The sequence below is a fragment of the Lepidothrix coronata genome, unplaced genomic scaffold, assembly GCF_001604755.1.
Source record: "Lepidothrix coronata isolate B3197 unplaced genomic scaffold, Lepidothrix_coronata-1.0 Scaffold3, whole genome shotgun sequence".
In the NCBI taxonomy this organism is placed as follows: Eukaryota; Metazoa; Chordata; class Aves; order Passeriformes; family Pipridae; genus Lepidothrix; species Lepidothrix coronata.
In genome coordinates this window covers 5,349,300-5,375,692 of record NW_016690183.1, presented here as the reverse complement: position 1 = coordinate 5,375,692, position 26,393 = coordinate 5,349,300, and the positions used below count along the sequence as shown (strand labels likewise).

Genomic DNA, 26,393 nt, shown 5'->3' with positions numbered 1-26,393 from the left:
CAAAGGAATTGGACCCACTCAACTATGTAAAATAAGCTTTCCAGTCCTTTTAAGCCTACAGAAATTAAATTTTGCCAATAAAAATTTGGTAGCATTTTAAAGTAACTCCAGGAGAAATTGAGTACACCTAACTAGGTCAGGAGGAAAGACAATGGAAAAAAATGGTGTTTGGGGTTCATTTAATGCACAGTCTCAAAAGTAAAACCTGCTGATTGTAAGTGCTATGAATCTGAGGTTACATGAACCTAATATTAACTTTTCAGATCAGGAACTTTATGATGAAATGTATCTCTTCATTAGAAAATCTCCAACTACTTTGTGGTCTGAGGAGACGTTATCTGATCATTCAGTGATGTACTTGTGGTTTGTAAAAATGGGGACCCTAAAGATCATCAGAGCCAGTCTCTCCCTTGGGCCCTTTTTGCTCACTGACACTTAGTGAAAATCTACCAGCAATACGCTCTCAAGAGCAGCAATCATTAACTCATTCAAAGTCACAGGCACAAGGGTCTCAGGTTAGCAACTATTAATTAGTGTAATTATTCCCAGGATGACAATTACCAGCTGCAGGATTCACTTAACTTCTATTTCTCAAAACTTGTCATTTTGCAATGCTAATGTTTCTAATAGGTTCATTTGCCACTATTTACTGATTACATTCGCTATGGTATATTGTTTCAGATGGACAGGATGGAAAGCCAATACCTAATATTGACTTTTACAGTATCCTATGATTAGAAAGGCTGCTCCTACCATGATTAGCCACATCACTCTATTGAAAATCATAGATACTATTTGTGAAGGATTTGTGATATATCTCCTCTTTCAAATATGGTTATAAAATAAATTTCCTGGAGAAATAACATGATATGTTTCAAACTATATCCTTCCATAATGCACTTGTCCAAACTAAAACATTGCATATATTAGTGGTATAATCTGAACTTTGAGACTACTTTAGATAACGGTAATATGCACATGGTATAATTTCAAACCTGATTCTTCAGTCTTGATCAGCAAAAATAATAATGAGAAGGGTTACAAGTCTACAGTCCATGTTTGGTCAGCAGTGTCCAAATCCTGCATGATCCTGACCTATGTTGAAAATCTGTGCAGTTCAAAGAATCTAGAATGCTTAGCATGCATTTAAATGACACACGTGTATTTCCTAAAGGAACAGAGAAAAAAAAGTAGCATAAACACATTTTCACCTTCTTAGGGAATTTAGCACACCTCCTCTCTGAACAGGGAGATTAGAAGTCCTCAACAACCAAGATTTTGATAGGACATAGAATTAATCCATTTAATAACAGAAGGAAGCAAGTCTTTGACAGGAAGATTTTTTTTCTAGATTTTGAAAATTTGAGATATTTTAAATCCACAATGGGATTAATTTTGACAAATGCTTTAATATACCTTACTGATTCTAAAGAATATTAATCTTCTGCCAAATCAAAGTCCTACATTTCAAACTGTATAGACCATGATAAATCAGTGGTTGTCATATAGAGAGACTACAGAAGAAAGAGGATTATATGTTAGAAGGTAGTACAAGAGTCTCTTTTTCCGTTAGCAGTAAACTCTAGACTGTTGAAACAGGAGAAAGATTTTCCAGTACAAAAGCAGGAGAGGAATGCAGTGAGTATGGCATCGTGTTATTCTGACATGCCTCTCTTTCTTCATTCTCCAAAAAGCTGACAGCAAGAGCAATCAGGGATGTCATACAGCGAATATCAGAGTTCAAAAGGAACAGAGGAACAGAAATATGGCAGTATGTTTTCTAGAAAAGCGTTAATTCTTTACTCTTACTATGCTGATGAACCACATATTGAAAGAGAATGTGTTTTTAAAACTGTGTTAATAATCTGTGTTTCAGAGAACATGCAATTTTAGCATATATTTTAAAGGGTCTCTTGGACAGTGCCTCAACTATGCAAGAGTAAGTGGAAGCAGCATGTTGATTTTCAGTATGCTGCTAGATTGTATTTGTGTGCATTTGATGTTCTTCTTTAATAACCTCAAGTAAAAGGCTGAATGAATTCAACAACAGTAGCTGAAAAAAGTGCAATGAGTCATATTATAGGAAAATGGAGAAAAGGATACAGGATTCTCCACTGAACACAATCCTATATTGTAGGCAATCTGTGATAACACCCTTTTCATTTCAGTTCAGTCCCATAAAATTACCACTAACATTACAACTCATGCAGAACACAGATAAATGTAAAAATGTCACAGAATTCTTCCAGATGGGACTTTTAGTTCCACTAGATCACCATCTACTTTTTTACTTGTCTAATATTTCATTACAACCTTCCATAAGTTAATTTTCTTTCCACTGACCATGTAAATCACAAATCAATTTTCATTTAAAATGCCTGACTACAGATTGCTCCTGAAAGCTCAAAGTATATGCTTCAGTGAGCTCTCCAACATTCTTAATGCACATTAGAAAAATGTTGTGGTTTTTTAAAAATCTTTTTAAGGAATTAATTTTACATTAAGGTCTGGCATGAGACCCAAGTAGTGGTACTCCTCCTTTCCCTCTCCACCTTCCTGCCTCTAAAATGCAGGTATATTTTTGAAATGTAACTGTATGCAGAGATAAAAGTCTTTCATGACAATGACATTTGATCTTAAAGCAAAAGCTCAGACAAAACCATAAACTGCTTTAGATTTGCAGAAAGCAGAGATGATTACTTAATCTCAAACCCTTACTGCAATTGTATACTTCTCAAGGGGAAAGAAGAGAGAAAAAGAAGAAAAAGAGGAAACCATTCACAGTTCGGACATTGGCTGTGTTTTATTTGAACAATTTTTTTTTCTTATTACTAACAGAACCTTTGTTTGGGCTAAAATATACAACTGAATATTGCTAATTTTACTTAGGGAAGCAGCCACTCTAAAGCCAATTTGGTATACCTGTGAGACAACCAGGATTCAGCCTTTAAAACAACCTGTAAGAAATGTTTCATAGGAACACCCAGAAAATATCCTGAAATATTATTCTCCAAAATATTCTTACGTTAATTTAAACATAATGCTCTCCCCCTACAAATATAATTTGGCAGACTGGACTTTGGAAACATATTTTCTATGGCTAGTTTTGCTATTGTTCTGTTGAGAAACACAGGGCAGTCACTTCATTACTCTGTGCCTTAGTTTCTCCATTAGTAAACAGTGGATCATTAAAATGACCTTTTTTCATATTAAATAGGACCACTTAAATGAGTTGCCACATGCATAAGCATTTGCTAAATCATTAAGAGACAGGAGTGTTCTAGTGGTCATTTAACTCTTTTTTTACAGATAGGATATTTCCATGCTGTCTAATCTCGGGTTGTTTTCTTGTGTTCTTGGTACTTGAGCAACCTGGTCTGGTGGGAGAAGGAAAGGTTTATCTGTTCTTGGAACACAAAGGAATTGTAACCCTTTCAAATAGCATGACCCCAGATCACTGAAGTTTAATGAATTGATTAAGAGCAAGAGAAGAGAGAAGAATGGGTCCTCCAAATCTCTCTCCTGATCTGAACCCACATGCAAGCCTTTCCTTCGCTCTCTTCTCTGCTTACCTAGCATATCCATATTTACCATGTTTCCCTCCACCTTTGGGATTGTCCTTCCATCTTGGAAGTTCACTTCCATGCTGTTTTGCACCGCTCTATCGCAGGTCTTTGCCAGACAGTACAGCTTTGAATGCGAAGTTCTTGAAGCACTCTGACATTGGAATTCTAGCTTGAGGGTGATGGAGAGAGTGTCAGTTTAAATAAAGCTGAGTGCTCACGACAATTGAAAGTAGTTCCTGCATTAAGTGGGGCTCTTTCTCATAATGTGGTATGTCAGTGCTGACCATTCAAATGGGGGAAGGGAAAGGCTCTTGAGCAGTCTCTGTAAATAGGGTCCTGTCAAACCATTTGCAGGTTATAGTCAACCAAGGCTTGAGGGTTTTCACATGGGGATTTTTAAAACCCAAACTCACAAATGTCAACAGGACCTCAAGGATCACATCTAATGTGAATCTGCCTCACTAAAACTGAGAGGTGAGGACCTCTGGATTTGGCTCTGTGCTGGCATATCACAATCACCACTTAGAGCTGACCATTTACTTGCAACAATGATGTGGAATCACTTCAGAAGTAGTGTGTGGAAAAATTTTTACTTTGCTTCCTGATTAGAGAAAACCCACCATCTAAGAAGGAAGCTATTCAAAACACTTAAGTTTCCAAGATACCATCTATTAGTACTCATTGGAATCTTTATGGAGTAGGGATTACTATGAAGACAAGCTGTCTGGTCCTCTAACAAGACTTCTAAAGTCAACTACTTTATCTTCAGCTAAATAAACAAGAAGTTGGTTGGGTTATGTGACCAATCAATAAAAGGTCCACAAAAATATTCAGCATTGGAGATGCCTGTGAGTTGGTTCATTTGAGTGGCTAGCTAAATTTACTTTCTCTTTTCCATTTGCCTGGACATCTAAGAAACAGAAGGCTATGCTTTTTGGATTTTACCTCACTTATCTGCTTTTTTTTCCATTCATATTTCTTTCAATGGCTTTTTTTTCCACCAGCAACAGATTGAAAAATGCCTCTAATAATCAAGAGGTGAACAAACAAAGAGAAATCCCAATTAGACTGACCAGAAAGCATGCTAGACAGTTGAATATCTTTCCATTAACTAGATCCTCTACACCTTACTTTGTGAAATTCTTCTCAGGAATAGTTTCTATTCCTCAGCCTACTGGACAGAGTCTTCTGGATGAAGGAGCTAGCTGAAGCCTAACAGGTGCAGTAGAATCATATGTACATGCTCAAAGGTGCCAGTTGGAATGAGAAAAAGAACATATCCAAAGGCATGTAAGAAAGAATAGGAAATCAGAGACTTCTCACAAAAACTGTGCACTCTCTTGAGAGTATTTTTAACCACTCATGCTTTCATGTAGTTCTGAGTACTTCTTGATGAGGAGACTAACATCTGTGCAAAAAACATGACACTTGGTAAGCTTACGTTTCCACCAGTAAATACAGACCAGAACTTCAGATTTAGACATCTACATGCCCATTTCAGTGCCTATCAATAGATTCATGTACACACAACATACAGGCATTACATGTTCAGCATTTTGTCTTCAATCACTAAAGAGAATTTTACAGTTGCTGGTGGCTAAAATCAGACCTGCCAAGCTAAATTTAATTGCAGGTGCTGATGGCAGAGAGCTATTTGTTACATAAGCCACACAATCCTGCAACCTGGGTACTCAGTGCTCTAACAAAAGCCTCTACTTAAATTACATTGCTCGGAATCATAAAGAGTGAGGATTTGTTTTCATTGTTTATACAGTAGTCACCAACTACTTGCTGAAGTATATCTACCTCAATGTTAGCAAGTGATTTGCTGTAGTATGAGAGGATGACTAGACAGAGGCGGTTGGTTCCAAGTCCCAGTTCAGGGTTTTTACTTTGGACTGTATTTACTCTGGTTTCTTGAACCGAATATATGGGTCTCAAAGCTGTCCAAATGGCCAGTGTTAGTTTGGTCCTTTTTGTCTCCACTTGAGTCTGGAATGCAGTTTGAGTGCACTTGTAGTGGAATTTCTAGTTTAGTTTCCACCAGAAGAAATCTGGTCTGTATAGGTAAACTAACATGAGGCAAATGGTGAAAACAGAGAGATGAATTTCAAGTCTGATCTACCTCTCTGAAACAAAATATTTTATGAACGATGACTTAATTCCTGCCTTCCTACACCACTTCCATGAAAACTTTTCCCATATTAATATCAGTAAGTTTAGGCTTCTCAGCCCTGGTTTCTAATATCCACTATTCCATTTGAATGAAATATGAAATATGAAATATGAAATTATCAGATCAGGAGACAAAGACAAGGCAAGTGGAATGGGACTGTGTATCAATTGTTCTGTATTGGAAATCTCACCCCATTCTGTTTTTATTTTTCTTCAAGTAAGATAATTATATTTGTACAGGCATAGGTATAGATATAGATTAGATGTTACATTACAAAGCCACAAGGGTTCCTGATCTTGTTAACATGACGGTTGTCATAGTTTGTTTTGTTTTGCATGAGCAAGAGCTCATTACTAAGAACTGTTGTCATTCACATTGAATTGTGTCTTCTTAATGTAGCATTTCTGAAATGAATGGCAGGACATATACATTTCAGTTCAAACTGTACCTCAGTCTGGCTTCCACTGAAATCAATGGGGCTTCAGAACAAAGGAAGCTTTATAGCTTGCATTTTTCCAAGCATGCCCTAGCCTCTTGTTCATTGTGCTTTTAAGAAAGGCCAAAAGTGATTTTCATACCATGCTGCTTTCAGGCATTATTTCAGCTGGTCTATTTGGCTACCTTCTCTACTAGGTTACTTACATACTTGCAGTCTCCTAGGCTCAAAAGATGATACAGTTGTTTATATTCCTTGCAGTGCAGTAGGATGCCATGATGCAAATATACAACCCTGTCTCAGTTATCCAGAACATGTATAGTTGTATAGTTTGCAGTGCAGAAGAGGTGAACTAAAACTGAGTTTGACTGCTCAGGAGGGTAATAGCAGCACTGCTTTTGCATCAATCCCCTGCCAGGCAATCTATAGACTGGTTTCTCCGGAGGGAATCACTTACCCTCCAAACTAAGATACCAGATATGCAATAGCCTACAAAAAGGTTTTAAAAGTAGAGAGAAAACCAGGGGGAAAGATTAAGATAATTTACTCTTGTATATTGTATTCATCATAAATCCCGTTGTCAGCATCTGTTCAACCATGTACCTGGCAAACTTCTGTTTCTATCCCCTCCATAAAGGCCTCCATCATACAGAGAGTTGTGTACCTTTCATGGTTTTATAATAAACTGGAAGTGAGTAACAGTGTGATATCAAAGGAAATAAAACTCCAGTTGCTATTGCTGCTGGGGTTGCCTTCTGAATGTGGCTTATACAATATTTCATCTGTGCTGACACCTTTCACTCTCAATTATTTGGCTGCTGTCAAAACAAATCAATCATATTATAGTACTGTGTCTTCATGTTACCATTCCACTGCAAGTTAGCTGCATTAGCTTTGAAATATATGGAAGTATAAAATTTATCTCTATTATTTATTTAATACAACTTTCTCCCTTGTGAGTTATCTCACAAACACAGCTAACTCAAATTATCTGATGTCAAACATTCAATATATATAAATACCACTAAGAAATTTTAAAATAATGGCACTCATGGGAACAAAAATGCATAAAGATACACTTGATAAATCTTACACTTAGAATCAATAATATTCTTTTAAGAAATGGGGCAAATAGTATATGTTTTTAATTTTGGTTACAACTGGCCTAGCTGCTCATATTAGATAAATGGACATAACTTTGAATGACCACTTCTGCTAGAGCAGAGTAAAACAAATATTTAAAGAACTGGTTTTTTTACTAGTAAAATGAAAGGCTGGCAGGGGGAATCTGGACTGGATATTTTTTAAAGATGTTACAGTGCTGGGAGGGGAACACAGTCTTCTTTTGCAATTCCTAAGCACTGATTTAGGAAAAGGAAAGCTAAAATCTTGAACAGAGAATCTGAAAGTGATTGCTCTGATTAGATGTTAGACTTAGCAGTTTTCAGAAAACAGAAACAAAATTTGTTCTTGAGAGGTTTTATTCTTTTAAAAATAAGTAAAATAAAAGAAAAAACTTTCAGGCTGCCAATAACTGAATTTCTTCAAAATGTTCTACTATCATTTCATTACTTTTTAGACAGGATTCTTGTCCTGTTATAATTGCATCTTCTAAAATATAGAAGTCAAATATAATAGGAAAATCACAACAGTTTTATCACCTCCAGAAGGTGGAGGTTGTTCTGGAGTAACAACTTCTTCAGTTATTACTGATGATGGAATTGGAAATTAGTTACACAGTACAAAATACATTCAGGAATACTTGGATTGTGAATAGCTTAAAAAGATGAAATAAGAAGGTTAGATATAACCAGCTCTGGATGAGGAAAGGCACAAGAAACTGAAATGGGACCTGAGAAACAGAAAGGAAAAGATATTGTAAATCCAAAGCATTGGCATTTAGTTGAATAAAATTAATCACTGAAATTTAGATGAGTACCTTGTCTTTATGCTGAAGATTTATTTTTAACATTGTATAATTTATCATAGCAAAACACAACTAAGTGAAAGAAGAGTCTGTAAGGTATGTCAGGTCTACAGATGATTAAGTTTAAAAGCAATATTCATGTTAAAATAAACAAGCAAAAAAACTATAGCAGGCAATTGCCCAAGAGCCTGTATGGTGTTGGATCTTATTAACCTTGGTGGAAACCTCCAGTCTTTTTATGACCTGTAAAAGCTCACAAGGTCCAAAATAAAGAAAAATCAACTTATTATTGCAGCTACTGAAAAAGAGTCTAGACTCTTTTATGTCTATGAACTAAAACAAGACTTAAGAATTTAGAACATTTAGCAAAGATCTAGCTGTGCTTGAGGAGCTCAAGACATCTAACAGCAGTGATTTAAGCCACTTCATAGGAAAGCATAACTGCTAACTATCCACACATTCGTTTACAGGTGGAAAAAGTTGCAAAAAACATGTTGGAATCGTCTTCCATCACATGGGACACCTGGGTCAAAACACAGAGCAGAAAAGTCTCAGGTCTGTGCTTTCTGCTACATCTGTCAGAGTAATAGGCTTGTAAAGATGAAACATTCAAGGAATGAAAGTAGCTTCAGAGATCAGCAGCAAAATGAAATGGAGGCCTGAAGATCTCCATGAGTACAGCTTTCTACTCTGGGGACATAAGATTGCATAGAGATCTGGGGACAAGAAAACTTGAGGAAGATTCACTTTCATAATTTATGATGTCACCAGACAGGTCCTGTTCCCATTTCTGGAGCAATCTCAGTGGCAGATGGAATTTTTTCTCAAATGGAAAAAAAAAAAGGAAAAAAAATGCTATAAAATGTTTCAAGATGCATAAACTTAAAGATTTTAATAAGAGAGTCATAAGATGCCTTCAGAACTTTCCGTGACAGTAAAAAAAAAAAAAAAAAAAAAAAGAGGTCTCCATAAAGAGGAGGTATATGGTTCTGTGTACAGAACCACATAGACATTAAAAAAATTGGCTTTTAGGTGGTTGACTCATATGTCCCATGCATTCAAAATTCACACTATTAAAAATGCCCATAAACCCAGTTGTTCAATAAAGACTTTGTTCTTTTTATGAGTCTCTAAATATATATGTGCTTGATTAGAATCTCACTGGTGAATCCAGAACACAAGTTTGTATCCAGGGAGTTTTTAAAACATGAATCATAGGGATTTTATTAATTCAAAGACCATGGAAAAACAAAGGAAATTAAACCACAAATACTATAAACGTCTGACTTAAATCCACTAAGGCAAGGAAATCAAGAGTGAAGGCTGCAAATCCATCCTGGTAATCCTTTTACAACTCTATTGCAGTAGAAAGTCTTGGATCAGCATGAGAATCATATGTGAATACACCATGTAGATATACCCATCTATTTGTATGTGATCTAGATGTACCCACCTATTTGCATGTGATCCACTACTGCATGTAGCATGTGTACCACAATGAAGAGATGAGGAACAGTGACAAACACTAGCTAAGTTCTTCACTTGCATTTGAAATTTCTTGGCTTTTGCAAGATTTTTGTAAGTTAAGTGCTTCACATTATTAGAATGAGTTTTTTCTACATTAATTTAAATTGTCATAGTTGAAATTCAACAAGAGCTCCTGGAAACAGGTGCAAATATATACTTAAAAAGTGTCATTAAAATGCATCCATTGACAGAAATTTCATTTATAATCCTGCACACAGAATATTCCTGCCAGGAGCACTATCAGTCTGAGTCAGAGCTCAATAAAGGTGTGTGTTCCCCAAAACAACCAGATCTCACATGCCAGTCATGCCACAACTCCTAGCTCAGTGGTCATGTCTGCTAGAGGATAGTTAACCAATAGGTTTTTGGTGGAAAGTCTGGGGATGTTGGAGTAGTCTTACTTCTGTCTTTCCCATCGGCTTCTTGGCATACAAGTCTGGAAACTGAGACTCTGTCAAAACTTGGCCTGCAATGTTTAAGCAGGTGTGAACACTGATTTCAGAATTAATTTGATCTACATCACATCATTACTCCTTACTGATGCTGTTCCATAACCATCACTAGAAAAAAAGTAGGCATGTCTGAGGTCTATTTTGGGTGGAAGTCAACAACAGCACACACAAACATTAAGACTACTGCATTTTAATGCCTCTGATGGTAGGCTTTTAACTTATGGAGCAGAAAATCCAAACAACAAATAGCTAAACACTCTGGGAGTGATCAATAAACAACTAGTAACTAAATAAAGACCTGAACCTTTCACATTCCCTCTCTGAAGGCAGCAATTTGCAACTGAACAAGATGAGCAATTAACATGGGGCCAACACATTCTCGCAGGAGAAGCACTGTATGATGGGGAAAAAGGAAACAAATAAACAAACAGCCCAGTAAGGTTCTTTCTGTACTACCTTCAGAAGAGCAGGTTTTACCCTTTCTTCCAAAAGCAAATTATGCCTCCCAAAAAGAACATTTCCTCGGAGACCAGACAGAGACAATCCATCCCATCTTCTGCATATTACTTCAGTTATCCTAAAACATAGTTTGGGTAGAACACAGCTGTTAGCCTGAGAAAACCTGCTAATCCACAGATGCTCTGTGAATGCCACAGTGTCCTTACAGATCTCTTCTATTTCTTTGCACATACTAAGCTAGGGAGGTTTGTCTTGGGGGTTGGCTAATCCCTTCTTTGTGTAAGTGAGCACTTCACAGTGACTGTATTTCGTGCAGCATTTATACAGAGATAGGAGAGGTATATTTGGTTTGAGGGCTTCACAGAAATTGCTATGAGTGCAGCTCTTTTTCTTGGTTCTTGTCATTCTTGTTCTGGTTATGTTAGTACACAGCAAAAGTACCTGGGAATAAACTATTCCTCTAAGTGAAACATCATTTTGATTATTACTGACATTGGTGCTCATTAAAATACATAACTGAAACACTGCCTTTCTCTAGACTCTGAAAGCTATTTCATGTTACTTGAAGAGGAATACAAATGAATAGGGACTGTATCACTTTAGTTAAAAGGGAAAAATGTTCTAAGAAACTGGAATTTGGACTCTAGATCAGTAAGCAATTGAGGTTTGTAGTTTACTTCTTTTCTGTCTCTTTTTTGTTTTTCATCTCTCTCTGATTTCTGATTTTTAAGGTCTGTGTACATGGAGGAATGCAGACAGAGCATATTTACTTTATCTGTTACACAATTAATTATACAAATCTCTGTTCAGATGAAACAAGATCTAATAAATGTAAACAATAGGGGTTTTTTTCCTTTTGTTACTATTGTCTTTACCTAACATTCTTTTTGACTGATCTCCACATAAAAAAGCCTTTTTAATTTTTTTAACCATTTTCTATATCCATTGTAACCCATATCAGTGCATTTTAACGGCTGTCTCCTATCTCTAAGATGCTTAATACATTTCCCCTTCCATTGTGTTGCTGCTAAAATATGACCTGCCACTGTTTAAATAATGTAATTTAATGATTTCACATTTTCAGCCATGCAAGGCTTCCTTTCAGCACTGAAGCCTTTCACTAATGATTTAGAGAGATAGTTTGTTCTCATTTCTTTCACAACTCAAGACTGAAAAACTCTGACTTGTAAATAAATTATTGACATCCACTTTAGGAACAGTACAATGGGTAGTAGAAATAAAATACACAAAGTTTCTGTGGCATGAGGCTACAATCTCTAACTTGTTGATTTCTTTCAGGGTTCAAATGTCATTCTGTATCAGTGCACACATTTAGAACACTGTTGCGACATATATATTATTGCTATGTGCTATAATATATTTGGACCAACCCTTTGCAGAGAGACTCCCAAATTGTTATCCATGGTGTGTGAGTGGCCATCAGTGAGCTGACAGACAACACTGTCATTTTCTAATTTCAAACATACATACTATACTAAAAAAATAGCTCAAATACATTACTTTTTCAGCTAAAACTGCTTTGGCTGTCATGGAAAAGTGAATAAAATGAGAGGACAGCTGTTAACAACTCCCTATCACTGGAATACCTTCCCACTTCTCAGTTATTTCAACAGGAAATCCACAGGGTTAAAAATGACGTTAAGAAAACAAGACAGAACAAACTCAGCCCCCTCCCCCCCAAAGGTATCTTTCTGTTCAGCTATACAAAAATATTACAGCGAGACATAAAAATCAGATGGGCTTAGGGAAAGAATGTCTTCATGAATATCAGCTCCCAGGCATTACTGAATACTCTGAGATGAAGCAACTACTTGTCCCTTGGAAAGACTCTTGAGAAGGATAACTAAAATTAAAAAATAGAACACACTCCTCCCAAAACCCAGAGAAATCTGACATGGCAAAAGACATGCAGAACCTGGAACTGTTCAGCCCATAGAAAAGTTTCCTGAAGACAGTAAGATGAATATTGATGACTTCAAGTTTGGATGTTTAAGAGAAAAGCTGGCAGACTATTTTCTGCATTAAGTCAATAAAGACAGGCCAAGAAGCAGTGGACTAAGAGCAAAAGACAGAAAACCTGCTGTCTTGTGGGGTACTTGCCTCACTTTTTCCCTTCTCACAACCTCACCATTTTTATTGTGACATCTCCAAAATCTTAGGTAAGCATGGGTGTGCTCCAGCTGTAATTCTAAGAAATAGTGAGGGGAAAACAAATATGTAAATTTCTCAGGACAACAACTTTCTTGGATGGTTTTTAAACTTTTATCTTCAGTGCTTTTAGTGGATTACAATAAAAAGTTACCATCGCTGATTTTACGGTTTTCTTCAAAGAACTGTTGGTGGAAAGCCAAAATCCCATAGGTAAATCTGTGTTACGTACAGGGATTTCTGTTTTCACTAAGGCAGATAGTTCTATTCTGCCACCAACCCTCTTTCATCGCAGTAAATTTTATTCCTTGCATATTCATTGTGCATATGAAATTTACTTACCTGAAGCCAGGGAAAACATATTTTTCTAAGTTTCACAGCAAGAATTTACACATTCACCTTCCTTTCTTTGTTTACACACATTTGATGTATTTGCTCAGGGACCAGATACAGTATAGCAGTGCGTATAGCAAATGACATAGTCTAATGCACAGAAAATAATCAAGTATGTATGAAGAAAAGAAGTTTTGAAAGAGGTTTGGTTTGGTCCAAACCTCTTTTCACTTACAGCAGCGAAATTCCTATCAACTTAGTGGTGGCTCAGGACCATATAGCAACTGAACAATTTAAGACAAATACCTTTGGGAAAAAAAATCTTATTTATAGGTAACTGACTAGTGAAGAATAGGCAATTTCACTAAGTTATACTGTGTGAGTAATTTCCATGTCATTAATCACTCCATTTTACCAATGTCTTAACTTTTAAAAGACACTTTTGTTTTCTCATTTTAAATACTTAACATATCTCCTCTATGATTCCTATCACTGAGTGTTATTTTGTCTTTCCACAAGTGAGGATGTTTATTATTTTATCCAATAACCCTGAGGTCTTGTTACCCTGAACCAGACCTGAAAGTTCATGAGAAGAAAATCAGTGAAACATGTATGTGGATCACAGAAAATGTAATGGAATTACTCCCATGATCAACATTCAGTGTGAATTCAAGTACTGTGTTAGACCGGACCTTTTATGAATTCATACATTATTCAAAAAATTTCTGGGGTGTCTTTTGAGTTACCTAACAGGGGTAGTTTGTGATGAAGAGCTTAGAAGTTTACTTACGAGAAAAGAAAGATAAGAGAAGACCCAGTTCACAGAAGCTGTGAACACCCAGCTCACAGGAGCTGTGGACACCTGTGCTTGACTTCACTGAAAATTCAGGGACAGTAGATGAGACAACAACAGGAGTAATAAGACGGGCTCGAAAAAATCATGAAAACATGTCCCCCAGTCATCAAAGCTGACCGTGCCACAGTGAGGTTTAAGAGATGGAAGCTGATAATTATGGTCTGATTTCGCCCAAAGGAATTACTGAAACTGTGTTGAAGCATGGGCTTTTATGAGTATTCCTAAAAAAGTGCTGGCTACAAAAGAGAACACATATTATATGATTGTCTTTCAACCACCCACAAAAAACAGGCACCAGAAGTCAATCAGGTTCAATGGAACTGATGATACCACACAACACTCTCACCTGATTCCTACCCTCATTCACGCACACATCGGGAAGTGGGCTGTAGAGGAAGCAACAGCAGTTTACAACTGTGATTCAGGGTGGTTAAGAGCTATTGACCAAGTTATTTTGCTCTTGTGTATCGGTTTCAGTTCCAAATACTGAGGGCAGGCAGTAGCACTTGCTTAGAAGATAGGGAAGGAAGGGTACAGAACACAACAAACAGCAACACAACTAAATAAATTCATGAGTTCTGTTCCTTTCAGATATTTTATGGAAGGTATGATTATGTTCATAGACAGAGTACTGTACCTGTTGCTTCAGCAAGTCCCTATTTGATCCCATGCTCCTGTCTACCAGTAAAGATTATAAGGGAACTTTTTCATCTGGTATAAGGTCATGGCTTGTAAAATTCATTTGGCAGCAGAGTTGCCCCTTTTAGCCAGCAATTAGACATCCGTGGCTAAAATAAAGAGCAAAGGTTACCTGGCTTAATCCCTACTCTCCAGCTTTGCAACACAGGGTGAATAAATGACATAAGAACTGCACAAGCTTATGTTTATTTAGAATACAACATACCCAGCAACTGTAACCCGGAGCACTTCAGAGTGGAAGGATACATTTTTATAATGCCTGTTTCTTCATTAAGATTTCATCATCCACCTACACTAAAAAGCTACTTCCCCTTCACTTTGTTCTATCTGCTTTTACTCACTCCTGTTCCTGCATTATTTTTTTAATCTGCAGTTCCCTACTTTACATGTACTCTCAAATTTTAAACAAGCAAAATTTGTGCATTAGTGTGTCCTTTTCATCTATGATTTATGAATGACAGGTTCTTTGGTGCAGCTTAATGGTATGAGAGAGACATTATTTTAAACATTAAAGTGAAAACCATTTACAACTATGATAAGAGAGGTCTGTTGACATTAAACTTTAAAACATGCACAAGGTAAAGGCAAGTAGTTGCTCCAACAGGTGAGAATAGTATGCATGTGCTTTGTAAGGGAGTTTGTTTAACACATGAGCTGTCTCTTCGCTTTCTCTGTTTTACAACCGGTAGGCTCTGATGCTTCAAACAACACACCTGGTAATCAACAGCCACCAGAGTTTGATAACTAAAAAGTATTTAGGGCACAGTGCAGAGGATTCATTTAAAAAAATTACCATTTTATTTGAGAAAAACTTTTCCTACCATTTACATCAGAAAGAAATAACAATAAATAAATAAATCTAAAGAGCTAAAGCTTTATTTTGACACTCCCTGCTCACACCTTTATCACTTTTGCACTGGACAATCACTGCTTTTACTATCTTCTATCATTAAGTACAATTCTATTGTAAGATATTGGTTAACTTGCTATGTTTTGTTCAGTTCTGTACAGCAGCAACTGCATTCTGAGAAGCACCAACATAGTTAGGAATAGTAAGTAAATACTATCTGTATTTTATATCATATGTATTTGGATTGAGTACTGTTATTAACACTATTAGATGCATTGATTTAACAGGAGAGAATACTACAGAAGAAAAGAGATCTTCTAGAACAGCTTTCAGTCTGATTTTAGACCACAGAGAAAATGCAGCAGATTTTTTAGGGTAGAACAGTTGCAACTCTGGTACAGCTCAGATAATGGGGAGGATCCATACAGACATTGACTTTTTGCTTGTTACTTGGCAGAACCTTATTGATAAAGCAGATCTCCCACAGCAAGAATGAAAACATGTATCTGGGACAAGGACGACAGCTGAGAAAACTCTGATCTTATTATAAAAGGGGCTTTTTTTTTTGTTTGGTTTTTTTTTAAGTTATTTTCATGTGATGGTGCAGTCAACACACTGGAAGAAAGGGATGCCATCTAGAGGGACCTCGATAGGCTTGAGAGGTAGGCCAATGAAAACCTCATGATGTTCAGCAAACCATATTGCAAGGTCCTACACCTGGGTTGTGGCAACCCCAGGCACACCTACAAGTTGGGCAGAGAAGTGACTGAGAGCAGCTCTGCAGAGAACGACTTGGGGTGACGGGTGATGAAAAACTGAACGTGAGCCAGCGGTGTGCCCTCACAGCCCAGAAAGCCAATGGATTCCTGGACTGCATCAAAAGGAATGTGGCCAGCAGGTTGAGGGAGGTGATTCTCCCCCTTCTCTGCTGTTGTGAGACACCACCTGGAGTACTGCGTACAGTTCTGGTGGCCCCAACATAAGAATGTTATGGAACTGTTGGAGCAAGTCCAGAGGAGAGCCATGAAGATAAGTGGACTGGAGCACCTCCCTTATGAAGGCAGACTGAGAAGGTTGGGGCTGTTCAGCCTGGAGAAGAGAAGGTTGCATGGAGACCCCATAGCAACCTTCCAGTGTCTGAAGAGGGCTTACAGGAAAGACAGAGAGGGACTGTTTTTCAGGAACTGTAGTGATGGGTACAAATTGAAAGACTGGATATTAGGAAGAAATTTTTTACTGTGAGTGTGGTGAGACACTGGAACAGTTGCCCAAGGAGGGCATGGAAGCCCCAACCCTGGCAGTATTCAAGGCGAGGTTGGATAATGCCTTGAGCAACCTGGTCTAGTGAGAGGTGTCACTGCCCATGGCGGGGGTGTTTGAGACTACAGGATCTTTAAGGTTCATTCCAACCCCTTAGCATTCTGTGATTTTATGATTCTATGATTTCAAATTTTAAAGTAAGCTGTGATTAGAGAACACTGATCACTGATGACAGAAAAAGCCTAATGAATCATTCAAGTGGTTTACATCACTGACCCATAGAATGGATCCACTTCCAATATGGTTTTAAAAAATGTAAATATCCCTCAAGTATCTCTCAAGCATTCAAAAACAAGCCAGGTACTAACTTTCGATATGCATGGACAGCAACATTTAATTTGGAAAAGAGATCACTTGTTTTAAAGGAGAGATGATGTAAAACAAACAAGTGAAAGAACCTATTAGAAAAATGATCAGCATGACTTACCTTGTAGATTTTGCAATGGCAAAGTCATGATGCCTCCTGCTGCAGCTGCTGCTACCAGTCCTTGGATGTTGGTGAGATTCGCTGTAGGTAGAGTTAGGACAAGTCCTTGTTGGCCCCCAAGCTGCCCAGCCATGTTGAAAGGAATAAGGATTGGCTGATTAAGGGCTGGAGTGCCTCCTGGCATCACCCCTGCTACTGCTGAGGCTAATTGTTGGGCTGTCAGTAGCTGCTGTAAGAAACCACAAACACAAAGCTATTGTACTGTGTATAGCTCAGTATTACACGCTTATAACTCTTCTGGCTTGGGATCCTTCATGTTCCATTACAGATATGCACTGCTTCCAATATCTTAAAGCACACATTTTCACTAACACAGAAAGTTTTGACAGTCTGAAACTGTAAGCCCCAATCATGTCGCATAGTAGCAATCCCAGCTGAATTTAGACTGGAAAATTCATAACACATTCGCCAAAGTTAATTTATGAATGAAAGAAGGTCTAACTCAAGTCGGCCTACAAGTACCTAAATACCAACATTTCCCAAGTCTTCCCAGTTGTATACTGATTGGTAACAACAGAAAACACTATAGTAACAACTATCAGAAACTTTGTGGACCAAGACTGTCCTAGAAAGTGGAAGAATATCGAGTATCTTTTTAGGGTATGGCTGGACTTGGATAAAATTGTGAAGTGCGATGGAAAATATTTAAAAATCTCATTAAGTGCCTACACTTAATGTGCTCAACAGAAAATAAATACCTGGCAGAAAAGATAATGAAATGTCTTACTAATGCAAGAGCTGTGTGTGACAGGCAGAATTGTCAGAGCCAAAGGTGTTGTATTAAAATTGTACAAGATTTTTAATATTAAGTTTTTACACTTATTTCAAAAGTAATTTACATAAGAAATTCAAATAATTTAACCTCTTAAATATGCAAAACTGCTTAGGTTTTATTTTAGAAAAACATACAAAAAACTGATCTTGCCAAACATGACTTCTAAACCATACACAATACATATGTGCTCCCTTTCTGTAACATTGAATGCAGCCAAAGATAATTGCGTCTTCTACATTACACAGATCAAAGATGATCAATCATGGTTATTTATTTTTTATAAAATTGTACATTTCAATTAGTTGAAAGAAAAGATACTGACCTGAGGTCCAATAGGGAATGCAGGATGGGACTGACTGGGTTGGTGCTGGTCTGCTGGGCTTGTGTCAGGCAGCACTGTGTTTCCTCTGGCCTCTGAAATCCAAAGAGCAAAGTGACTTTAATATCAAGCCTGGGGACTGCCACGTTACCTCCTACTCTGATGTCACATAATATGAAGCCAAAAATTATATGTTTAAGCACTTTATCAATAACTCAAGCACTCAAATCACTTATCAGCTGCATAAATTATGCTAACATGCATTCAGACCAGTCAACTCATTCAAGGAGTTACAGAAATTTGACAGCAGTGAAACTGAAGATATCATCAACCCAGTTAATGTGCATTATACATCAATTTACATAGTCTACATGAGCACTCCGCGCATGTGGGAACTGCATTTTTTTATGCTTAGGTGAACATCAGCCATCGTAATTTCTGAAAGCAAAAATTATCTGAAAAACAATGAAGTCACATCTACTTTCTATCTTAATAAAGCATTTTCTTTTGTCAGTTACTGAGGCAGCAAAGACTCTACTATGCAGGATAAAAAGGCACTATTATAACTGAAAACTGGTATGCTTCCAAATAACATCTTGTTTTTTATATTGCATGTGGAGGTTGAGCAAAACTCTGTGAAACCAAGGAATTTCCAGCATTTATTGAGATGATCAATATCCAACAATCAAACTATACACTGGGCACTAATGACTTTCTAAACACAAAACACAGTCCAGCCCTACTGGATTTTGCTGAAGTCTGCAATATTGATTTGAAAGGGAAGAAGGCAAATAAAAACATCTTATCAGTTATAAGAAAGTACCAAGATGTTTTCAAAACTACATCCCAATCCTCCACTTTCACTGAGGGAAGGGCTTGCAGTGATTCGTACAGTTTGTCAGCACTGATTGCATGATCAGGCCCACAGTGATCTTTGAAGTTATAAGAATGACAGCAAGTATCAAACATAGCTGCAAGAGTACTGTGGTCTCTTGTAAATAAAATTCTGGCAATAGCACCAGGTTTGCTGGTTGGTACAATACCTCCTGTTCTGTTATTTTTTTTTCTGATGAGTGGTTGAAATTCTTTTCTAAGTAAACCTTAACAAGATGCTCTTTTCCAGTTTATCCTATGAATAGCAGGAGAATTCAGAACCAGTTTCTTGGCACATCCTTGAGTGGTAAGGAAAAAGGAAACGATTCTGTCATACTTATAAATTTTAAAGAGGGTATTATCAGCTCATTTAAAACAAATTCTTTTATATATTCTCCAAGGGGAACAACTTATAAATAATGGAAATGTGAAAAAAAAAATCCACCTTCACCATATTAAGGTACAAATAAAACTGACTGCTACACATTATTCAATTGACTTCTCTCTCTACAGCAAGGCGTCAATCATAACAGAATTTTAGAATTAGATTAAACAATAAATGTGCAGAGTTATTATGCAGAAATCTGGAAATCTGATTAATTTGTAAATATTTTTGTGTGGTCTCAAAAACTCAGAAATGGATGTTTTTCTGGAAATACTTACAAATGGTCTATTGAAATATCTGATTTGGAACTAATAAAATCATTAAAACTTGCTGATGTTTTATAAAGATCGAGTCTGTAAAAATACATTTGGCATTTTAATGATCACTGTCATTTAATAATGAGAATAAGCTGACCTACAATAATCAGTGAGTATTCTAACAATTGCCTAATAATGTGCAAAAAGAGATGCAGTCACCAAACTTTTTATCTGCAATTTACAAATTTGAGTTAAATGAAAAGAGAGATATGTGAGCCTCAGTGAAAACTGTTTCTTTCAAATGCATAACAATCCTAGTTGTCATCCCTAAGACCAAAGATAGGGTTTCCCCAGTACAGGTCCGTTCTATAAAAAAAAACCACTATGTTACTAAACATAGTTCTTCCTTTGGTAATTTCCACATACTGTTATGATCCTTTTTTTTTTAATCTTCTCATCACAGCGGTATGTATAAAGTGGTATTAGATCAAAGGCTCAATACCAATGAATATATCACTCCCCATTAAGATCAAATCTTATAAATCAGTTTTATTTATGTAATTTTAAGGACTGAGAATTCTGTCTTTGTGTGTTATTTAATTAATATTAAAACAAGCTCCTGATAATCTGTCAAATCATTAAATTATCCTATGAAAGCTTTGGGAAAAAAACAAAACCAAAGTCAAATATTGAGTAGTATTGGATTTTATTTCAATTTCTATAGCTTGAGCTCTCAGAAAATAAATAATAAGTTCTGAAAAAATATACCTGTGCTTTAGTATTCTTTTTTCCATGGTACAGCTATCCAAAGAACAACTGATTTCTGCTGTCTGTACCCTAAGGATTTTCAATATTTGATCTCACAATCTTTGTGTAGTATAAGTTGATTATACATCAAGCCAAAATTAATTACACTCCTTTCCTTTTGCATTGTACTAATTGGAATCACTTAGGATTACATTCCTTTCACACAGTTACTCACCACAGATGATTCTTTTTTTTTTATTTCAGTGCTCAAATCTCTGCCTGCTGCTTCTAATTTACTTTCCCTAAGATGCAGGCATCTGAGGAAAACAGCACACACTTTCACATGCACTCATGGGGTCTTAGGTGGCATCCTAAATGAAATTATCAATGCCATATTCTCAGACTGAAATTCTCCCATCTCTCCTGCACCTTCTAGTCCATCTGCTATAACAGCCAGTTGAGTCAAGAAAATGCAAGGGAAAATCTGCCTGCTGGGCTGGCAATAAATACAGTGAAGTGAGGATTTCAGGGTTAAGCTCTGTTGCATCACACACAGCGGCAGCATTTTTCCTTGTTGTATTCAGTGAGACACACAGGTCAATGCTCCCAGGAAGGCAAAGCAGAGCATAAAACATCAGTAGAAGGCTACTTTTCCTTTTCTGCCTTATAATGTTGACTGGGTGGATTCCCTTGTTTTCAGAGGAGTCAGGACAGCCCTGTCTATATCTGATTTCTCTACAAGTTCTGATTAACAAATTTATTGCTATGAATTTGGAAAAATACCTTCATTAGGACCAATTGCCCTAAACTGGTAGCAAGCCATCCCCTACATGGTTTCTGCCCTCTGTTTTACTGCCTTTATTTGGGAGCTGATTAGTTACAGATGCCGGAATGACCTCTGCAGGTAAATTATTCCCCTGTCTGAATTCCAATCCTCGCTAATAAAAATGGACTGTCAAAATCTAGCCTGGATTTCCACTTGTCCAGATCCAGGCCATTACCTTCTGTTAGGCTATTCTTCAACTCTGTCCAGCTTTCTATCACTGAAGGAAGGAACTAGGACTCATAATAGTCCCTATGGAGTTGAGGAGCTACCAGCAGCACCTTCTCTGTTCTCAACTATGCCTTCCAGAGATTGTACTCTTATTATACCTCCAACTGGTGGTTCACAAGGGGTAAGGAGAAGGCAGTAAAAGGCACTTACTCTGGAAAGAGAGCCAATTCTCCTTAACACCATTTGTCCAGGGAAGTAGCTAAGACTTCTCTTATAACTGGGTGCTGATATCACAGCCTAGGTCAATTGCTCAATAGTACCATCGGAACAGACAGTTGTGCTACTGCCATAGTACCGCCATGACTGTAGGCAAGGCTTTAATATTTAATAAGCAGTATTCATCATATGTGATTCATCATAAATTAATTATGAATTATATAATGCATACGTTCACCTCTCATCCCACCAAGGGGCTGGAAGGGCATGACATAATAAAAAATTGAAGTGCACTGTAAACACTGTAAAATAACCTTCTTAAAATAAAATATTATTTAAAATAAAGCTAAGTAAAACTAAGGCAACATTTTGTCCTCTTATCAAAAAGAGAAAAAAACCCTCCCCAAACCAAGTGAAAAACCATGTTGTACAATATATGGTTTTAAAAAGAGAAAACAACAAGACAAACATCAGAAGAAAAAAGGAATTCTGCATCCCAAGGCCCAAGGCCTCTGAGCCTCATACAAAATTACAACTGTAAATGTACTAGTTATTAACAGGCTTTCCACAGTTTGTTTCCTTTTTATTTCTTACGCATTTTCAGCAATACAAACGGTAATTCAGTTCTAAGTGTCTTTATCTTCCAGTACCCCAAGAAGGAGAGAATGCTCTAATTCCCCACTTTAAACTAATGGGGAAGAGGGACTCCGATCTGGATTCTCATATAAGCACCATTTAGGCACCTAGATATTCTCAGCTGTGGTTACACTGTTCAGGATAACATGTCAAAACACAAAACTGCTCTGTGACTCCTGGCTGCTCCAGGGCTACCAACAGTTCTGACAAGGTGAGCCTGCATGTGCTCCCCAGCATCCTCTCTTGGATGCAAAGCCCTTGTGTCACCTAGTGTTCTATGCTTGTAGGGAACCTGCAGCTGACTGGCAGATGGAACTATACTGAAGAGCATTACAGGATAGACAATTGAGTGCATCAAACTTGTACATCCAGCTCTTTCCTGGCCCTTCTGCGGATGTGTTCTTGTGCCTGCTCAAAGGCACACTGGCATCTCTTTTCGAACTCTGAACCAAAGCTCACTCAAAGCCAATGACCAAATTGCAGCATAGGACTAGTCTCAGCAGATTATCTGGATATGCTGTTCAAGAATGAATTCAATATGTCTCACATTTGTATCAGACCCATGGAGATGCTAGGCAAACTCTCTTTAGTACTCAATGCTTTGAAAAATAAGCAAGATCAAATTTAATAATACTAGATTTTCAGTAATCAAAAGAACACATAAATCCTTTTGAGATTTAAGCAAATATTTTAAATGAAGCAACATTAATAAAAGAACACAACATTTCAAAGAACAGTTCATATTAAAATCTTTAGATACAGTTCCAAAATGTGACATTAAATTACTTGCATTTATCTCTCAGTTACCGTAACAATAAGAAATCGAGAGTAGACATTTTTTTACTCACTGAGACAACTCCCAGTAAAGATACAGCTTTGAGAATGAAATAATTAAAAATACTATCTGGGAGAAATATAGTTCTTACATTTAAAAAACTAATAAACTCACTGTCTGAGCATATAATATAGCTGCATTTAGAGCAAAAGCAATATTATCAGGAGAAAAAATGTAACCTTCAAAGAAAGTAAACAAACTATTATCAGGTATGGTGTGTGGAAGTCCATCATCTCTGATTAAAGAAAAGTAACTCATCTCTTCATTAAACGAACCCTTAACTGTCAACAATTATACCAAGAAAAATCTTGTTGAACAAAATTTAGTAGCTGAAAGAAAAAGATGCAACTGATAATGAAAAAATAACATACCTCCCAAACAATCTTCATTCTGCCAAAACCCACCATATTATGGCTCTTAATTTCACTATTTTCATTTTCCTGTTTCCTCAGAGTTTGGACTAGCAGGGAGGAAGCCTTCACAAATCACCTCATCGTAAAACCTTAGTAATCAGATTGCTACCCAAAATTTCACAAACGCAGTACTTACAGGAGAGAAAATTGAGATTTTATGCTGAATCCAGTTTACAATGGTATTATCCTACAGTTATCAGAGGAGATATTCCTGTTACTTCAGCAAAGAAAATCAATCTCATAAATTACATTAGAATAATGATTCATCCAGTGAAAGGTATGAATTTAAGCTTAGACGTTTCATATTTAACTTAAGTAACTAGATAGTTGTCTCCTTCCAGTCCATGCCTAAGATGTGGCACACAGTTCACTCATTTGGATTGTATAAAACTGGTCTAAGTACCAGGTTACTCCATAGATGATTAAGCAATTCACCTTTTCCTACTGACCTGTACTTTAGATTCTAAGCTTTTATTTTTAGGCACCCTCACAAAGAGCCACAAGCAAGTAGAGATCTGCATGTTAGTAGGATTACTACCAACACCTCTTAATTCTGAAACTTAACAGAACTGCAATGGTTGATGTTATTATTTTACTGTTCAATCCTTTTATCACAACACACAAATAGTGTGCAAGTCTTCCACAATGTCAAATTGTGTCAATTTACATAACTCTCATTCTGAATTTTCCCCTACCAATGTATAAAAACCTTCTAGTTTACTTTTGAAAATGTTTGTGGCATGATAAAGAAATGGTATAAATTGATTTACCATATTGACATATATGTCAATGTAATATTCTGTACAGAAATGTTAAAAATTCTACATGCAAAATGGAATGAATTAGACAGCAGAATGAATAGAGCAGCTTTGCTTTACTGAGTGTATCATTTAGTACTTTAGTAAAACACCACAGTTTTATACTTATCTGAAACTGCCACACAGTTGGAACTGCAAAGCTACTAAATCATCTGGAGAGCTCAAAATCATTCTGCCAGTAGAGCACAAAATGCCATCTCTGCCTGGTTCCTGTGGATACTTTCTTCTAAGGGATCTTCCTACACAAGGCACATGAGGTAGCTGAAATCATTGTCCTCAATAATCATATGCACAGAGCTTGATTTGTATTTATGTACCTACATCTTTCTGGATTAGGACTGATAACACTAAAACTCTGTGACTGTTTATAATGAAAATCAGGCTAATTAAGTGATTCATGTTACGGATAACTTCTCCTGGGCAACCACCATTTGAATTTACCAGTTTACTGGGGCTTTGGGAGCCCCAGTTCTCCCAAAGCCTTAAATTTTCTTCTTTCCCATCTTTATTTTTGGTCCTCTTTAATTGTCTCATCTTTTCCTCTTTCTCTTTTCCCTAAGAGAAATTTTTTTCTTATTTGTGCCTATATCAATATTCTTCCGTTTCAGATATTTCATGTAAGAAAAGAAGTGTTGCTACTGCAGAAAACGTGAAGGAATATAATTGCAAAAGTATGTTCTTTATTCAAAATAGACTCATTCTACTTTTCTTCACCCCCTAAGTACAGTGCATAAAAATCTTTTGTTAATGGTAGATACATTTTTTATGAACTGGACCCTTCATATTGAGAGTTCTAGTTTCTTTTATACTGTATACGTTACCACAAATATAATCACATTAAGGTCACAAAGACCTTATTAGTTTTACCTGAATTCATACAATATTTCATACTCACTGTTTGCTGTTAATGCTGGTGAATGCAATGATGAAAAAGGTTACTTAACCAGAAGACGGACAGTTGAATGCATTATTATTTCATGTTGGGCAGCTGATCCCTAGCTAAGAAGGGCAGGAGGCTTCTCTATATTAAACTTTCCTTTCCTTCCATTCCTTGAAGCTTACTAAATGCCAAAGAGTGAGCATGTTAAAGAATATCTATTTTGGAACAGCTGTTTCAGTTTGTCATCTTTATAGCTGTCTAATGTTTCTTTATAATTTTTTACGGCATTTATTTATGCATGTGATTTTTGTTCCTAATAGGGAAGAGGGCAAGCTTTCCACCAAGAGCCCAGCTTCTGGACATTCACCCTCCCCATCTGACTCCTGTACTCTTCCCCCAAATAAGGTAGAATATGAAGATACCTTATAATGATATACATTGCTCTTTGCCTGGGGAACCTTGCACAGTCTACTTAATATATATTTGGCTGATGGTACTACAGGTAATGTGCGTGGATGACCTCTGGTGCACAGGATTTCAGGCTTCTGGGTGGAAGAAAAGGGTAGTATGTCTGAAATGCTTTGCTTTTTACGAGTTATAATGATAGATTAATTTCAAAGGAGGGGGCACAGATAGGTGGCCAGTGACAGAAATTCAACTCACAACTTCAGCAAGGGATTGGAAAGAGCAAGCTGTAAGATAGGAAGCAGGTGAACCTAGTATCCTATTGGTCCTATGAGAGCCTGTTTAAAAATTCAAATCATCTATTTTGTTGAGAGGAGAATATCCAGTTAAGGAAGAAAGCATTAAATTAAACCTAGTAAAAGCACCTGGCAGCAGAGTCAGCATTCAGCAAAATGCAACCCACAATATATGTAAACTCCTACTGGAGCATCCTTAACAGCAAGTATGGTAAAGCAACAGTGGTTTACCGGTAAAGTGGTTTAGCACTATTGCTACTGAGTTCACTGTCTGGTTTCATCCCTGT

At 36.9% G+C, this 26,393-nt stretch overlaps 1 protein-coding gene across 9 annotated transcripts in view; it reads right to left on the bottom strand.

Annotated features, from left to right (window-relative positions):
• The window catches only part of POU6F2 (POU class 6 homeobox 2), a 354,832-nt gene that overhangs the window by 164,821 nt on the left and 163,618 nt on the right, over positions 1 to 26,393 (bottom strand). For all 9 annotated transcript variants that reach the window (XM_017820432.1, XM_017820438.1, XM_017820448.1 and 6 more), the window contains 2 exons: positions 18,355 to 18,446; positions 17,198 to 17,426 (listed from right to left, as the gene is read on the bottom strand). In XM_017820432.1, coding sequence (XP_017675921.1) covers positions 17,198 to 17,426; positions 18,355 to 18,446 — 321 coding nt within the window. The remainder of the gene's footprint in view (positions 1 to 17,197; positions 17,427 to 18,354; positions 18,447 to 26,393) is intronic.